Here is a 16371-nt window from a genome sequence, read left to right as displayed (position 1 = left end):
CTACAAAGACCAAATATACATTGTGGTCATTGTAGGCATTTGTGTTACAAACATTAGACATGTATTTATATAATGGCCTCACAAAAACTATATATGTATATGTATATCAATAATTGTAAGGAAGTCTGAAATTGCATGCCTTATGACAATGGTGTGTGTAACTAATTATCATGAAAGGACAAGAGATATATATGGTAATGTAAAAATAGGTGAAAATCTTATGTGATAGATACATACATCAAAATGTAGATGTCTCATGGCATCTCAAATAAAGTGTGAAGTATATATCTAGATAAGGAGTTGTGAAGGATAAAGAAAGATATCATTATTTAAGCAAAAAATGGCTAATCTTAAATCATTCTGTCCGAACCCAGACTCGAACTGGAGACCTCTAGTGTGTGAGACTAGCGTGATAACCGACTACACCATCCGGACATGAGATATTCATTAACATGAAAATTCATAATATATATATATATATTGATTAATCTGTTCTCTTTCTCCGCACATTCATCATTCCTTATCATCTCAAACATTTCAATTTCTGTTGTCTTTTCGATTTGTAGAGAGGATGCAGACAGAAAGGAATGTGTATTTTGTTATAAATTATAAATAAAAATGAATCATGTATGACAATGAATGATTGAAAACAAAAGCTTGCTTGGATGTTGTGACTTGCTATTCGAGGATAATTCATGCAATATACACACGAAAGATTAAGAACCCTCATTTCCTAATGTGCCATGATCTGGGTAGCTAATTACAATCATAGATATATTGTTCGTGGCTCAAGTTTTAATGAGGAGATAATTTTCAAGTTCAACATTTGAATTTTAGGGCACATGAGCATTACCATATTGTGCCTGAGCCATAGCCCAATCCAAGTTCTAATCTGGAAGCCTGCATGATCTTGATGTATCAAAGCCGGAAATGCTCAAAGAGACTAGAAATGAATGGGATGATATGTTAAATGATGATGGGTTGCAGCAACATTGAATGCCTTGCATTGGTAGGGCAAAATTGGAGCAAACCTTAAATGCAATTAATTAGGAAGAATACAACAATTGGCTTCCATTCATCACACGATATGGTATACATCAATCCGGAGTGGCACATCCCAAAGCTACTAGCTAAAGTACCAATGTTTGAGATACGTAGTCAAGCCCAAAGCCACTGGCCCACCAACTTGACAACAGGTTCAAACATTGACAAGCCAACGATTGATCCAACAATCCAATTGCAGTTATATTTGGTTTTTGACCCACAATTATGTCTTTATAAAACTCTTGCATTATACATTCTTCTCTTAACATACCCCCCTCATTAATCTAATCGACTCTCCTTCCAAATGTGTGTAGGCATTATCAGTAATTAGTACAATGTTACAACTTCAAGTCCGGCCAGCTGGTTCTGGTTTGGATGACTTTAGTTAGGTCACAGGCATAAGGTCATGAAAAAAAGTACTACCACAAGCAAAGAAAGAGTTCTTGAAACATGCAAGCTTGTACACCAGCTGCACAGCCTTTGCCTAATTTTCCAAACCCGGTGGATTTCATGGGTTTACTGATGTAAACTCACATACAAACTAGATAAAAACTAAACCGTCAGAGTAGTTGGGACACCTTTTCACAAGAACGCTAAGAATACAATGCCACCTCTCAAACATTTTTATGAACTACATCAAAAGTTGACACTTCAAAAAGACATTTTAGCACACAATGTCACCAATCTCTACCAAGGACTGCATGAGAAGGAGCTTTAGAATCTTTTATATCCAGATTTGAGGGAAAAAAATGGTTGTTAACTAACTCAAGTCTGAAGACAATACATCTTAGCATACAATTCAACCTACCAAGGACTGGATGAAAGGGAGCTTTTAAAACCTTTTATTTTCAAGTTTGAGGAGAAACAATGGTTATTAACTAACTCACGTCTTGTCTGAGGGAAGAGAGCTGATGCATCTCATCAAACATCATAATCTTTGATCGCAAATACATGTACATGATCTATAATTGAAAGAATAACAAAAGCCAAACTGAAAACTACAACTGTGTACACTGATATCATAAATAAAAGATACACTGAGTGTCAAATTCAGGCTGAACTGTTACTATAAGATTCATATCACTTAATCAATAATGTTTACCAATAAAAGCATAACATTCTGGTTTGTCCTACATCCTCCCAGATTCTCAAATAGAGACAGTATCATACACACAAATTAAGATTCTTAGGTAAATTTGGACATTCTTTATTAGAATTATGAATAATAGAAAAAAGGAATGGACTTGAAACTGATAGTTTCTTTGTAATGAATCCAACCAACTTCACACGATGGAACTGTCAAACCTCTTAACACAATGGCCACCACCCTGATCATCATAGTCGAGGCAACTGCAAATCTCATTATGCTGAGCAAAGTAACATTATCAATGATTCCTGGTATCAGTGACAAAAAGTAAAAGAAAAAACTTGAAAACAAATCAAAATTGTATTCGACATGGTAGGAAAATCGTCTTATTACGCCATTAACTGCTCTTGAGGATCAATTGCATCTGTAAAACTTGGCAACCATCTTGCACAGACTGTTGAGTTAATATACTCGAAATGACTTCTGTAGTTCTGTAGAGAGCAGGATACTAGCCAAGTTCTATAATTTGTTTTTTATAATATCGATGATTACATTTTTCTCTCCCGTAAAAAATCTTCTGTATAAGTGAGAGACATTACATTCTACTTCCGACCATTCCCTCTCCCTATGGTTCTAGTGGGTGGACGCTGTTGATCTTCCAGATATTCACTTGCTTGGGCTCCAGGAGGATTGCTGGGCAGTTGACTTGGTTTTTTAAGGTGTGGGGGTGATGATGGTTGGTACCTCGGATACTCTTGTACCCGTGAAGTTCCTTGTCCCCGACCTTGAGGATTTGGTACAGATCCACGACCATGACCTTGAAAAATGGGCTTAACATCATCTTGTGATCCATATCGAGTACCAGAAGAATTAGGTGAATCTTGGTCAGTCTTGTGCTGATATAGACTTTGCCTTGGTTGATATCCTTCAGCACCTTGATCGAATTTTCCTGATTGCTCATGTGAAGGATATCTCTGTTGACCAATAGGTGGAGCATGTTTTGGCATTCTGCTAGATGGTGATCCTTGCAATGGTTGTGATGACCTTTCTGGAGATGCAAAGAAATCTAGAAGGGGGCTATCAAGATTTTGTCCACGCCCTTGTGATGATAATCCAGGATCTACATGTCCATTATCTTGTGGAGATAACCCCACTCCACGACCTCGTGAAGATAAACCCGTAACTGCCTGGCCCCGACCTTGTGGCAACCTAGAAGCAATGGGATATCCTGAATTTGCATTGACACTCTGGACTGATTCTGCAGCATGGCGCAATGGTTGAGAGAATCTTTCTTCACTATTTCCATAGGGTTCAACTTTTCCTTCTCGCTGTCGTGCATGGGAAGTTGCATGGGAAGGATATTTTGAAGGACTTTCTGGAGGTAACCTTGGAATTTCCTTTTCTGAAATTCTTGGACTTTGTGAAAAATTAGGTGGTGACCTTGAGGGTCCACCTGAAGGTAACCTTGGAGTTCCCTGCTCAGAGAATCTTGGAGAATGTGAAAAACCCGGTGTTGATCTTAAGGAACCTCCTGAAGGTAAGTTTGGAGTTCCGTTTTCAGAACTTTTTGCATTTTGGGGAAACCTGGATGCTGGTGAATATCCAGATTCAACTGATGAAGAACGAAAGGGAATTGCTGTACCCTGACGAAGTGTCTTTTCTGAATGTTTTTCTTCGAGCCGTCTCATTTGGTCTTGTGATTCAGAGTCTTCAACATCTTCCCAAACATCATCTGAAGAACCAGGCAAATCTTGATTGATTGCTGTTGATTTTGGTGATACATCCTGGGCAACTGCCTGAAGTTTAGATGCTGGAGGTGCCTGCATCGTTATAAGCTTAAAATTCACTTTTGTCTTCAAAGTAAAAGAAACAATAGATGGGTGTGGTTGACTCTGGACCAAATAGACTTGGTAATGAATATACAATCTTATTATTCAAGCAAAATTCATTGTGTCTATCAGAATCTACAACAATGCATTGTTAAGCTACTGCAGCACTCAAATACCTTTTTCTTGGTTACTCCAAATTTCACATGACGCAGCATCACCCAGGCTTGACGAGCTTCTATTCTTGGCCCTTGATCTATTGTTGCTGTATCTTCAACCTGTTTCACAGAGATAGATTATAATTGGCAACGTTCAAAAGTGTAGTTAAAAACAAATATGATCTCCATACCATGTCAATTATTTCATTAATCATTTTTTCTTGTTCAGTTCGCTTCTTCTCATCATCTGGGCCCTTGAAAATAGCAACAAACTGAAAAAAAGAGCAATATTTTATTTAAGTTCATATGTCTTAAGCATGTCATTATGTTGGTGGGTCAAGCGTGTGGAGGATGCCTATATTGATGGCATCTAGCACCACAGAAACCTTATCAATAAAATAATAGATAAACCTCTCTCAACCATGAGATTTGGAACTTTCTATTGAATAAACTGTAAGATTACTTGGCCAAGGAAACACAAGCCGACTGGGATGCATCAAACCATAACACTAGAATTTTCACCTTCATATGGCAATAGTAACTAGGATACGACTCTGTAATCCCTTTTCCTCCTAACTTAAAACTATAATTCTTGTTGTATCTCACAACTGTCGTCATTTCTTCTCCATGAAGTCACAATTCCTGTTTGCTGCTGTCCAGTAAGTTCCTCAGCGAACTCAGCCAACCATGATAATCTGCAAGTGCCCAATAAATCTGATTCTTCTTCTGCAGCTTCCAGGCCAAAGGTGTCCAACGTACCTGACCTTTGCCAACTAGCCAAGCTCATTTCCTCTATCTTTTCTCTGCTGCTAATTGAAATGGACTCTGATGTTCCAAAAACCACGTTATGTCACTCTGAAGAGACCCTATTATTCTCCAAAATTCATGTGCACAAGAAACTGTGGTTCACAATCACACAGTTATTATTTACTTTTTCGATACTGCCTTCGTAGCACCAGTAGTAGTTTATTTGTCTTCAGCAATGCCACAACCACTCTGCAGCTTTTTTATTTTCTAACTGCTTCAATTCTGCTCTACCACCATGCTGCCTTGATTGACCAAAAAGGTTGCTGCCTACAATATTCCTACAATATACACCCTACCCTCGCAGAAGGTGAATCTCCACAAGCTTCTGTAACCATTGTTGTTGGGGATATCTGCCTCCTGTACACTACCCTCAAAACTTTGACAAAGAGGCACACATTCAGTTTCAACAAGTGCCTGACAATTTTACACCAAGATGCATTTCATCAAAAAAGGCATGTCGCAACCAACGGCTACTGCCGCATGTTTAAGCATCATACCTTTCAGAAACTATGGAAAGGACCCAAATAGTTTGGGGCCAAACCAGAACCTCTTAATAGAACCAAGATTTCTAAGGTGAAGTCTTACAAAATGAGATCAAATATACAGGTTCAAACAAATGTCTGTAAAGTAGTATATACCTTAACACGATGTCCACGATCCATGAATGTTTTAGCTTTGTCTACTTTCATTTTTACATCCTTCCGTTCCTGCAAGAAATTCTTGTCATCAAACACCGTTCTGTGACAAAAAATTGGAATAACAAAAGAGCTAAAAAGCTTCGAATCTTACAGTTTTGGAGGTGAAGCGAAGTTCCTTAATATCATTTAAGCGAAGCATCTCTCCCTATAAATAAAAATAAACAAACTTAATAAAAATATCATTTTATAGAATTTGAAAACCAATTTAAACAATAGGCACGGATAAGACTTCCATCTGACCTTCTTCTTCTTGCGATCTTTCTGAACTTGCTCTTGCCTGTATTCCTCCTTGTGAAAATTAAACACCTTGCACACAGGAGGTTTTGATTTGCCATCAACCTGCAAGGTTCGCATTCAAAGAAAAATCTCCATGATAACCAAAGATTGTGACTTCAAACCAAGTTACTGAAAAAAAAGAAAAATTTACTTCATTTTCTTTTGCCTTCCTGGACACAAAGTATTTATGCTATAGCCAGTACTTCCTATGAGTTTTCCTCAAACAAAAGACATTATAAATCAAGCACTAGTATGCCATTGATATCAAACAATAATTGCAGTAGATGTGGGTGAATTTTTTGATAATAATAATAATACCAAGTAACTTCAGTTTCAGACTATCACATTACATGGGAATATGATATATTCTAGGGCATGATAGCTCAATGAACCAACACAGAAGACTTACAATGTATCATGCAGTCACTGTCATATGTCAGATGCTTACTGTCCTTGAATTGCAGTTAGGAAATCAATCAAGTCAGAGTAACCAGACACAAACTACATTCCATATGAACCAAACAAGAACAACTAAAGAGAAGACGGTCATTGCATTCAGTATGTACTCAAAAGCATGGAATAAGAATACAACATAGAAGAAATGTGCATTCACCTGGACAAGGTCCAAGTTCCTCTCCTTAGCATAATGTAACGCTTCCTTCCTAGAAACAATTCGATGACCTACATCAATCGCAGGCGCACACCAGATAACAATAATTTAGAAAATGTGAATTATCAGCACCATTTCACACTTTTTATAGGGAAATAAATGTATGTGTAAAAGGTTGAAACATATACAAGGTAGGTACATGAAACGATTTCTTAGTAAAGCTAAGTCATACACCTTCACCATCGATCACAAGACGAACAGTTTCCGCGGTAATATCTTCATTTAAGACACGTCCTTGCTGATCTAATGATTGTGGTGCAGGTTTAGCATACTTTTTGTCCATTTTCTTTTTAACCGGTTGTGATTGTGTGATTCCCTGGTCTTCCTCATCATCCTCATCTTCTTCTTCATCTTCTTCTTCATCTTCTATGATTTGCTCCTCTTCATATTCATCTTCAGAATCAGAATTATTTTTTCTGTGTTCACCATCAATTTCTTCGCTAGTATCAGCCGTATCTCCCACATCGCGCACCGGTCTGCCATGCACTGGTCTGTTTCCTGTATTTCTGCTCTAGATATACAAGACAGAGAATGCACTCATCCTTTTCAGGTTTCAAATGGATTTCAAAACTTTTATTGTCTAATGCATAAATAGGCAACCTGAGACCGAGAAGAGAATGGCCGAGTGAAGGCCAACGACATCTGACATGAATTCCTTTGCGAGCTCAAATTGGAAGCACACAAAAACTCCATTCCCGCTGTGGATATAGCTTCAAAATTAAAAAACTCGTAAGATAACAGCAAAGGTGCATTACAAATTCGAAATTTTTATTTTCTTAAGAGCATAGACCAGAATATATTTTGTATGTTCTCTATCCATTATAACTGAAATATAAGCACAGAAACCACAGAAGCATAGTTACTGACATAGAAATTTGCATATGCAAGTTATTTTTTTGGCTTGCATAAGGTGAAGAATGTGTTTGTTTCAGTCCTTCTAGAGCTTTATGGTGTTAATAACAATCAAATGAAAGAAAGGTTTAAGTCACACCACATGACCATAGATACAATACCTCCATTCCAATACAGCCTCAACGGCCCACATCTTGATATGAACAGAATTCATCAAACTAGATACATAAACAACATGGATCAGCCTCACGACACCAGTTGCTAGGAAGATGGGTCACTATAAGGCTCTCTTTTTACATTTATCACCTGATGGATCTATACTTGAACACCTTATAAGGATACATATCTCTCATGGACTCTATAGTGCAATAGGGAAGCTCAGGATCTCTTCGTATCAGTTGGAAATTGAGACAGCATCCCTCAGAAAGGGGTAGATACCACTCCCTCTTCACAAAGGATTTGCCCACTCCGCAATATAATGGAATGCAAGGACCAAAACTTCTTGGGACTATCTTGATTAGAATCACAAGACAGAGAGAGAAGTTGAAAACACCAATATGGACCAGATCAATAAAGTACCCCTACATCCTTCTCAAGAACAATCACCTAAACCCTAAATGTCTAATTGATGGAATTGTGAAGAGTAGAGTCAATATTACCCTGCATACAAGGGACAATTTTGATATATCATCTTTAATCAACATTAGCCACCATTCTTAATCACAACCAATTTATCTTGTCAAAATCATTCAATACGAAAAATAGGAATAAAGATACCACGACATCTGCCAATGTTGAAGCAGAGGACCACGACCACTATCCAAGATCCCAGGACCCAATGTAAGTGATACAGAGGCCAACCCTCCCATAGTCACCATTGAGACAATGCATGAGTAGTCACCAAAAGAGAACTGCTCATTGCTTCCCAAAGGAAGCCACCACTCAAATGCAGGAGCAAGATAAAATCACAATCTTCACGAACACTGTTATCAGAAATTTTCAGAAGAAACTCATCCATAGCATTTCCATTGAAGATAACGTGTCACCAGAACCAAGGCTTGCAACTTGCAAAAGAAGCCACACCAGTCACAGGGATAAGTTCACTGAGGGGGATGGCATCTATATTGTGTATCTAGCCAATTCACATTATTGCATAGGAGAATCACAGTGTCATCCAAAATGAGCCCAGATGTAGTTCCCAACCAACCAAGAGATCTAACCAATACTGCATCTATGTAGCAGCATCCACTATCAAGTAGTATTCCACTTAGTAGTTGGTAGCACCTGTTGACAACCAAGTCAATAGGCATTGATGTGAATTGATTGACACACAGAAGACCTATTGACTGATTCTGCCAATTAGACTAAACAACCGGCTAGAGTTACATAGAGGCTGGGGGAATCATGTCAATCCTGAAAACCAAGATAGTGAGCATAGTTCCCTACAGTTCTGAAAACGGTGAAGAAATTAACACTTGTTAACATGTTTATATGAATTAGAAAAAACTAGGAATATAAAACCTTCAACAGATTTTACGTTTCCACTCTAACCTTCAATAGATTTTACGTTTCCACTCTATAAGACAAGAGTATCATGGGGAAGGCAGTATCTGAACCTCCATAGAAAACCTTCAACAGATTTTACGTTTCCACTCTAACCAAATCTTTTTCATTCAGATATGGCAAAAGTTCTTGGAAGGCAAGTCAAAACAGTTTCAATCAATCAATGAAAGAAGAATGTTTTGTTCTTCATTCACAAAAATGCAACCGCTCAGCAAGCCCGCTTTTGAGTTCTCTTTCCATGCTGTGCAATATAAAGTTTGCACAATCTACAGCAAGCAGGCAAGGTTTTTTGAGACATGCTATGGTCATGGCCTCCCTACACAGAAATTAGAGGATACCAGGGAGGAAAAGCATTATAGTTTCTTTCCCCCTGATCCTTTTTCGTGAAATCTATATTCTGAGGACCAAATTGTGGGTTCCTTCATGGTGCACATCAAAGTTACCTAATTGCATTTTCAATATCCTCACAGGGCAATCATTCATTCTTCCAAGATTTCCATCTGATAATATTCTCTCTTTCGAGGTTTTAATGTGGAATAGAGAACCCCTTCAAGTCTACCATGCCATGTTAATCATTGTTACCTCTCACAAACAAAAAACGATGTCAATGACTCTTTCTTCCACAATTTCCATGTAATAATATCCTTTTTATGAAGGTTACCATTCCATAGCATTCCTTCAAATTTTCTATGCAATGAAAATATGATAGTTACATAATTTGCAATGCGAAATGAACTCTTTGAAGAGACGGGACTGTACTTTTTCCATACTTTTTCTATGCTTCTTTGCCAGTGGGAGCACATGAATCTCTCCAGTAGAGGTGTGTACACCATTTGATGCTTCCATACCTCGAACTGACTACAGTCGGAAAAGAAGAAAAAGAAAAAAGAAATGGGCTCAGAATCCTCCAAAGTTCAGAGAAAACGAGAAAGAAGGAGAAAATTGCGATGAGTTCTTAGAGAACAACGAGAAAGAACGAATGGAAGACTCACCGCATGTTCTCCCACAGCGGATGAAGGAAAGCGCATAGTTTGATCACTAGTAAAAGAAAACGAATGACTGAGAACCCATGTTTATTCAAAGAAAGAAGGTGGGGGGGGGGGGGAGAGAGAGATATAGAAAAGGCCTGAATAGAAGAGGAAGAAGAAGCATAAATGAGAAGGCAAACCTGAAGCCGCGAGAATGGCCATGGATCTTGTGATGGTGAACATGAAGATGGCGATGGCGATGGCGATGGCGAAGAAGGAGAAGAAGAAGAACGCAGGGAGGCGAAGGTCGTCGGAGGCGTAGAAAAGCGCCTGTGGCCATGGCGAGGTATGGAAGGATGGAAGGGGTTTTAGAAACCCTTGCAGAGCGACAAAATCAGAAGAAGAAAGAAGGGTCAAGGAGAACAAAAATGAGAGAAAGAGAGACCCATAATCTTTTTCTTCACTCTTCTTCTTCTTCTTCTTCTTCTTCTTCTTCTTCTTCTTCTTCTTCTTCGTGGGGTCAAATGTTTGAGGGACTTGGATGGGATGGATGTAATGTCCGGCTCGACTATACATACCATATGTCCATCCCGAGAAGACTCCCGGAGGAATGTCCGTCCATCCGTCCGTCCGTAATACACTAACCACCTGAGATATTAGTCCAAACCTTCCACTCTTTGGTGGCGATCACAATTGTCGGCTCCCCCCCCCCCCCCCCCCCGATACCATTAGACGCATGTCTAACGATTCAGAAAAGGTTGTGTGTGTGTGTGTGAGAGAGAGAGAGCCAATTCGAGCACACAATGGAAAAAACTATAGGAGACATGGTGTTATGGCTATTCAGCTAAAATAACCGAACGATATATTGCAATCCTGCAATGTGTTGCGTATAGGAATCCACCTGTGGTGGGAGCATGGTCGCACCAAAATGTCTCCTATAATTGGTGGGTCAATGATCTTGTTAGGCTGGGTATCAATGGCCCACCTTTATGAAATTATTTGACAAACATGTGGCACTAGAAATGTCATTAGAGATGTCCTGCACATCATGGCAACGGGGGAAAAAAATCACAATCAAGCAAAGGCAAGGGGATGTTAAGTTCGATAGAAATAACGTCTTGCGATAGAAAAAATAGAATCATGATATATTATTCAATGGAGCTAGTGGAAACTCGTTAGTAAAAAGAGACTCATTAGACATGGATGAGGAAGTTGCACGAGTTCTGGATAAAGGGAATTAACTCCATCACTAGCCACATAAACAGGTATGATGAAATCACTTGACAATTGAAACAATTGAATATGTTGGAGATGAAGATGGATCCATTCATGTATTTGGTAACACTTTTGTGCACATTATTTAGATTATGGCACATCTTTTGCATGTCTCTAAGTATGAGTGTGCCAATTACATACATTCATGTAAAGAAAGATGTATGTGGCATGCTTCTTACTAAGGGACAATCGCAATGGTGTAGTGGGATACAATGCACGAGATTCACATGGTAAGATTTCCTAGACCAAAAGGTAAAGGGGAATTTTGGACGACAAGACTTAACATCGAAGTAAGTTCCGATTGAAGAATGTGGAGTGTGACAAGGGCCCCGTTTAGAAGGACTATCATGCCCCTAGTAATGAAGAGAAGAAGTATGGTGACGAGCATATAAAACAGTAGTAGCCAATACCATTATTCGCGAAGGCTAAGGTGATCAACAACCTACTAATGAAGATTGATTACACAAATAAGTTGAACGTACTCAACTCTGTATAGGTTAGAGAGATCCTCCTACTAGTTGGGGTATTGCTTGCCTGACTAATTGGTTTGAGCATGTAAGGTCTATCACTGATATTCCCCTACAATGTTCTTCTACACTGTTAAACACAAGGTTCCAACCAACCAGGTGCAACAGGAACTTTACACTCACATTTCCCCGAAAATGTTCGACGGATCATGTTACTTTAGTTTGCACAAGTCTGAACGCGCATCATGAGGTGTTTTGGAAGGAGACAAAATATTAACATGCCGAGCCATGTCCCCAAACCCCAAAGAGCTCCTCCACAGATGTTATGAGGTTGTGAAGGCGAGGATAGTCCAAAAGGGTATTTCAGGTATTGTATGCCAACATACTTATGTATAGTACATATGCATGCATATATAGATCATATCATATAGTGTTCATAAAAAACAAGAGGAACACACTCATAGGCTCTACCCTTCATTTCTTCATTTCTTCATTCCTTCACATTAGTACATATAGCTATGGTAATTCCTCATCACCCATGACCACCCCACCCCAACATGACCCTGTCCTGTGAATGCATTATACCTCAGAGATGTTTCTACAGCAAGTGGGCGTTTCAGATGCTCAGCTTAGAAGAATCCTTGGCTTCCTTGCGAGATGGGTTCACGACCCTTCCTCCTTCCATCGACGAACTCAGCTTTGTGTTGAAAAGATGTAGGAAAGGTAAGGATAAATCACTCACACTTTCTGTTTATGCTTATATATGTGAATTAGGTCTTGAAAGAGAGAGATCAGTAGGGAACTATCTTGTCCTTATGTTGGCTGGATCGACGGGTTGTGTTCATTATTCGCGTCAAGTTTTCGATCGATTGAAGGTTCGGAATGAATTGTCTTGGAACTCCCTTATGAATTCTTATGCCAATTCGTCGACCCCTCAACATGCCTTTACAATGTATGAGAACATGGAATTTGATCCATCTGGGCATACCTTTGTGGCGATTTCAAAGGCTTGTGGCCGACTCCGTGACCTTGAGAGAGGGATAGAAATACATGCTGATATATCGAGAAGAAAGCTTCTTGAAACAAATATTTTGGTTGGCAATGCTCTGATTGATATGTATGTTAAATGCGGCAGAATTGTGAAAGCGCATCAAGTGTTTGATGACCTTTTTGTTCGGGATGTGGTATCCTGGAATACTTTAATGGCGGGGTACGCTGATTATGGTCTGGGAGAAAAAGCCATCAATCTTCTCGAGCATATGAAAGCGGAGGGTATCTCCCCCAGTGATATCACATATGTTTGCATTTTAAAAGCTTGTGGCAAGATAGGAGCAATAGATAAAATGATGGGTATACATGCTGACATTGAGAGAAGAGGCGTTCTGGAAAGTAATTGTATTGTGGGTACTGTATTGGTAGATGTATATGCTAAGTGTGGTCTGCTTGTGAAAGCCCAAGAAATTTTCAATCGACTTCCTATACAAGATGTCTTGTCATGGACGGCCCTCATCACAAGAAATGCTGAACAAGGGCAAGGTGAAGAAGCAATGAAATATTTTGATAAGATGCAACTTGAAGGTGTTTCACCAGATATTGTGGCTTACCTTTCCACTTTGAAGGCTTGTAGTAGAGTAGGAGCAAGTGACAGGGGTGGAGAAATACATGCTGACATTGAACGACAGGGACTCCTTGAAAGAGACTCTCTTGTAGGCACTACTCTGGTTGACATGTATGCAAAATGTGGCTCTCTAGTAAAAGCGCAGCAAGTGTTCAACACTCTTCGGGTTCACGATGTAGTTTCTTGGAATGCCCTAATGACAGGATATAACCACGTCGGTGAAAGCGAAAATGTTTTTCATCTTTTTCATAAGATGTTAGAAGAACGTACAGAACCTGACTCAGTTACGTTCATTGTAGTTCTAAATGCGTGTAGTCGTATGGGACTATGGTCTAAGGGGGAGATGTATTTTCAAGCAATGAGTAAAGTCTATGGTATTATTCCCATCATTGATCACCATGCTTGCATGATTGATTTACTTAGTCGTGCGGGTCAATTGGATAAGGCGTCTGGAATGATTGAAAAGCTTCCGATTTGTCCAAATGTTGTAGTGTGGCACACTATATTGGGTGCTTGCAAAAGTTGGGGGAATGTAGAGTATGGAAAAGAGGCTTTCAAGCATGTTACTCTTTTAGACAAGACTGATGGTTCAGCTTATGTCTTTCTATCTCACATATACGCTGGTGATGGTCATTCCAGGTACATCGAAAAGCATTGCTATGGAACAAGGAATGAACTAGGTGACATGAACCATAAAGATAAAAAAGAAGACATATATTAAACATCTCTTGAATTAAACATGCCACAAGATTACATCAGAAATAGTTTGTCTCGTCTTAGAGAATAATAGAAACAAATGAGGGTCACAAATGCTATTTCTCTATGCAGATACATCATAATGGCATTAATGGCACCAACAAGATATTACATCTGAAAGTGTTGTTTAAGGGGCCAAATGACAACTTATATAATGCTAATAGGTCATAGAATGGCTGTGGACACCTTACAAGAATTTACATATGAAAGGTTATGTTATCTTTGAGAACATAAGGAAACGAAGACTATCGATTATTCTCTATGTTTATAGGAAAGAATGTCCATTGAGCTCCTAATGTGGTCTTGTTTGAAAATATTGTCTCATCTTGGAGAACAGCAGAAGAAATGATGGCCAAATGGTTACTTCTCTCTATTGCACACAGGTCAGACTTGGCCAATGAAACCCAAGAATGGATTAATTACGTCTAAAACATGTGTCTCATATCGGAGAAGAATTTGCATGTTTGCTCAGTTTATGATGATAAAAGAGAGTGCTCAAAGCTGGAAACTACTAATAAATGGGCTAGAGATCCAAGGAAATATGAGAACATGAGTTATGCATCAATCTGATGCATTCATGGAATTGATTTGACTCAAAATTTGAATATGAACTAATTTTCCCAAGGTACTTATCAAAACGCCATTTCTATTCCATTACCTTCTTTGACTAGTTGCACTGTTGAACTCTTATTTTATTTTTATGCATTGACTTCTGATATAAACATACATCTTTTGACTCTTCTAATGATTGCAACTTTTATCGTCATGATGAATCATCTTAGACACATTCTCATTGCTTATTGATATACTAAATTTCTATTTTGCTCAGTTTGGAGTATCAACTACCTTTGCCTGATGTTAGCATATTTAAAGCATTATGTTATGATTCCAAGTTTTTACAATTCATGAGTGCGCATAACTTTTACCACTGAATGTCGTCATTTGTATTTCCCCTAATTTTTTGTCTCCTCATTTTGATATTATAGTATAAAAAGCTTCGATGATCACCATTTTTTTCTTGCCAGATGAAACAGATTCACATTCATAGCGAGGTTTCAATTTTGCGGAGTATTGTGAAAAATGAAGGCAGAGACCGAAACAAGAGCAAACAAAAAAGGTCATATGCGAAATGTCTCGGAAAATGGTATACATGTATATGTATGTACACACATGCTTATTGTATTGTCAGTAGGGTTTTATTTCTCAGCACAACATGAATGGTTTTTGCTCTCATGCATGTACACATTTATAGATATGTATGGATTCTTATCAAAATTTCCATGCCATGTTACGATCTGGATTATCTAATATACATTCTCCCTTTTTCAGGTTACCATATTAATGGCTTTGAACTTGTGATCTTTGGAGTGCCTGTGCAATGCGGTCGACATACCCAGATAAACATTCATCGTTTGGATTTTGTTCCTATGATGTCAAAAATTCTCTTAGGACTCTTACTTGTCTTTGGATAAGGCTTAGTTTGGGTCAAACTTCAATGATGTTATAAGCATTTTTAGTACATATTACCAACTAGGAAAACCTTCAAAATGGAGAAACAATAATTAGGGGAAAGAAGATTAGAAGAGATTAAAAAACTATTAGATCGGAGAATGTGCTCTCTTCAACCTTACAAGGTTTATCACAAAGGGTAGCTGAATTGCTTTAGCCCTTCGAGAAAAAAAAGACAAAAATTAGCTTTGGTGCTAATTTATGAAGATGTCTCACTCAGTTAACAGGTTTGTATGAACTTATCAATTTTTATCTTATTGTAAACCCCCCACTTTTGGTGAAGGCAGGTTTTGTACATGTGACCTTGTTATCAACAAAACTCTTTTTCCAATTGAGCTAGCATGCCAGGGGATGTTCTTATGCTCATTATACCATCAAAACTCCCACTTTTGGTGCACACACGTTTTGAACATGTGACCTTGTTATCCGCAAAACTCTCTTTCCAATTGAGCTAGCATGCCAGGGGATGTTCTGATGCTCATTATACCATCAAAACTCCCACTTTTGGTGCACGCACGTTTTTAACATGTGACCTTGTTATCAGCAAAACTCTCTTTCCAATTGAGCTCATATGCTAGGAGATGTTCTCATGCTCTGACTCAACAAGAAACCATTTATACCGTCATTATTCACCCCATGTGCCAATACAATATGACAAGTTGTTGCCCATTTCCAATCTCAAATCCAACTTGTGAAATGGAGAATCTTTGTTGATGGTTATATGGATGTAGTTACCATGTAATAAGTGTTGTGAGCTATATGATTGCAAGAAACAATGAAATATGACATCTTCCATA

At 38.5% G+C, this 16371-nt stretch overlaps 2 protein-coding genes and 1 non-coding gene across 11 annotated transcripts; 1 reads left to right on the top strand and 2 right to left on the bottom strand.

Moving 5' to 3' along the window:
* Positions 1-361: 361 nt before the first annotated feature.
* Positions 362-435, bottom strand: TRNAV-CAC (transfer RNA valine (anticodon CAC)). Its single transcript has one exon. It is a non-coding gene; the product is annotated as a tRNA-Val (tRNA).
* A 1658-nt stretch (positions 436-2093) lies between these two features.
* LOC147866201 (uncharacterized) lies at positions 2094-10314 on the bottom strand. Of its 4 annotated transcripts, none has more exons than XM_087316569.1 (12): positions 10150-10314; positions 9974-10019; positions 9752-9839; positions 7167-7276; positions 6741-7077; positions 6510-6577; positions 5861-5959; positions 5712-5765; positions 5561-5629; positions 4307-4387; positions 4137-4235; positions 2094-3951 (listed from the first exon to the last, which is right to left on the bottom strand). In XM_087316569.1, the coding sequence occupies exons 1-12, from the start codon at positions 10287-10289 to the stop codon at positions 2734-2736; spliced, it is 2409 nt and encodes an 802-aa protein (XP_087172695.1). In that variant the 5' UTR covers positions 10290-10314; the 3' UTR covers positions 2094-2733. The 4 variants fall into 4 exon arrangements, with proteins under 4 accessions (XP_087172695.1, XP_087172696.1, XP_087172697.1 ...); XM_087316570.1 differs by having other exon boundaries at positions 7167-7264; XM_087316571.1 differs by lacking the exons at positions 9974-10019; positions 10150-10314 and having other exon boundaries at positions 9741-9839.
* A 1896-nt stretch (positions 10315-12210) lies between these two features.
* LOC147866200 (pentatricopeptide repeat-containing protein At4g38010-like) lies at positions 12211-16293 on the top strand. 6 transcript variants are annotated; one of them, XM_087316561.1, is made up of 3 exons: positions 12211-14690; positions 15091-15182; positions 15395-16293. In XM_087316561.1, exon 1 carries the CDS (start codon positions 12249-12251, stop codon positions 14028-14030), a length of 1782 nt encoding a protein of 593 aa, XP_087172687.1. In that variant the 5' UTR covers positions 12211-12248; the 3' UTR covers positions 14031-14690; positions 15091-15182; positions 15395-16293. The 6 variants fall into 6 exon arrangements, with proteins under 6 accessions (XP_087172687.1, XP_087172690.1, XP_087172686.1 ...); XM_087316564.1 differs by having other exon boundaries at positions 15091-15209; positions 15434-16293; XM_087316560.1 differs by having other exon boundaries at positions 15091-15209.
* Positions 16294-16371: the final 78 nt, after the last annotated feature.

The sequence above is a fragment of the Azolla caroliniana genome, unplaced genomic scaffold (genome assembly GCF_043228905.1).
Source record: "Azolla caroliniana isolate FFs.n. ecotype wild unplaced genomic scaffold, voAzoCaro1.0.p SCAF_3, whole genome shotgun sequence".
Classification (NCBI taxonomy): Eukaryota; Viridiplantae; Streptophyta; class Polypodiopsida; order Salviniales; family Salviniaceae; genus Azolla; species Azolla caroliniana.
Note: the sequence above shows the minus strand (reverse complement) of the source record. Positions and strands in the feature narration are given on the sequence as shown.

Coding starts and splice junctions, on each gene's coding strand:
- LOC147866200 (XM_087316563.1), top strand. CDS start 12,249: ATGACCCTGTCCTGTGAATGCATTATACCTCAGAGATGTTTCTACAGC.
- LOC147866201 (XM_087316569.1), bottom strand. CDS start 10,289: ATGGCCACAGGCGCTTTTCTACGCCTCCGACGACCTTCGCCTCCCTGC. Junction 7,277..9,751: donor GGCAAAGAAGCATAGAAAAA/GTATGGAAAAAG, acceptor TTAATTTTGAAG/CTATATCCACAGCGGGAATG. Junction 7,078..7,166: donor CATTCTCTTCTCGGTCTCAG/GTTGCCTATTTA, acceptor TTGTATATCTAG/AGCAGAAATACAGGAAACAG.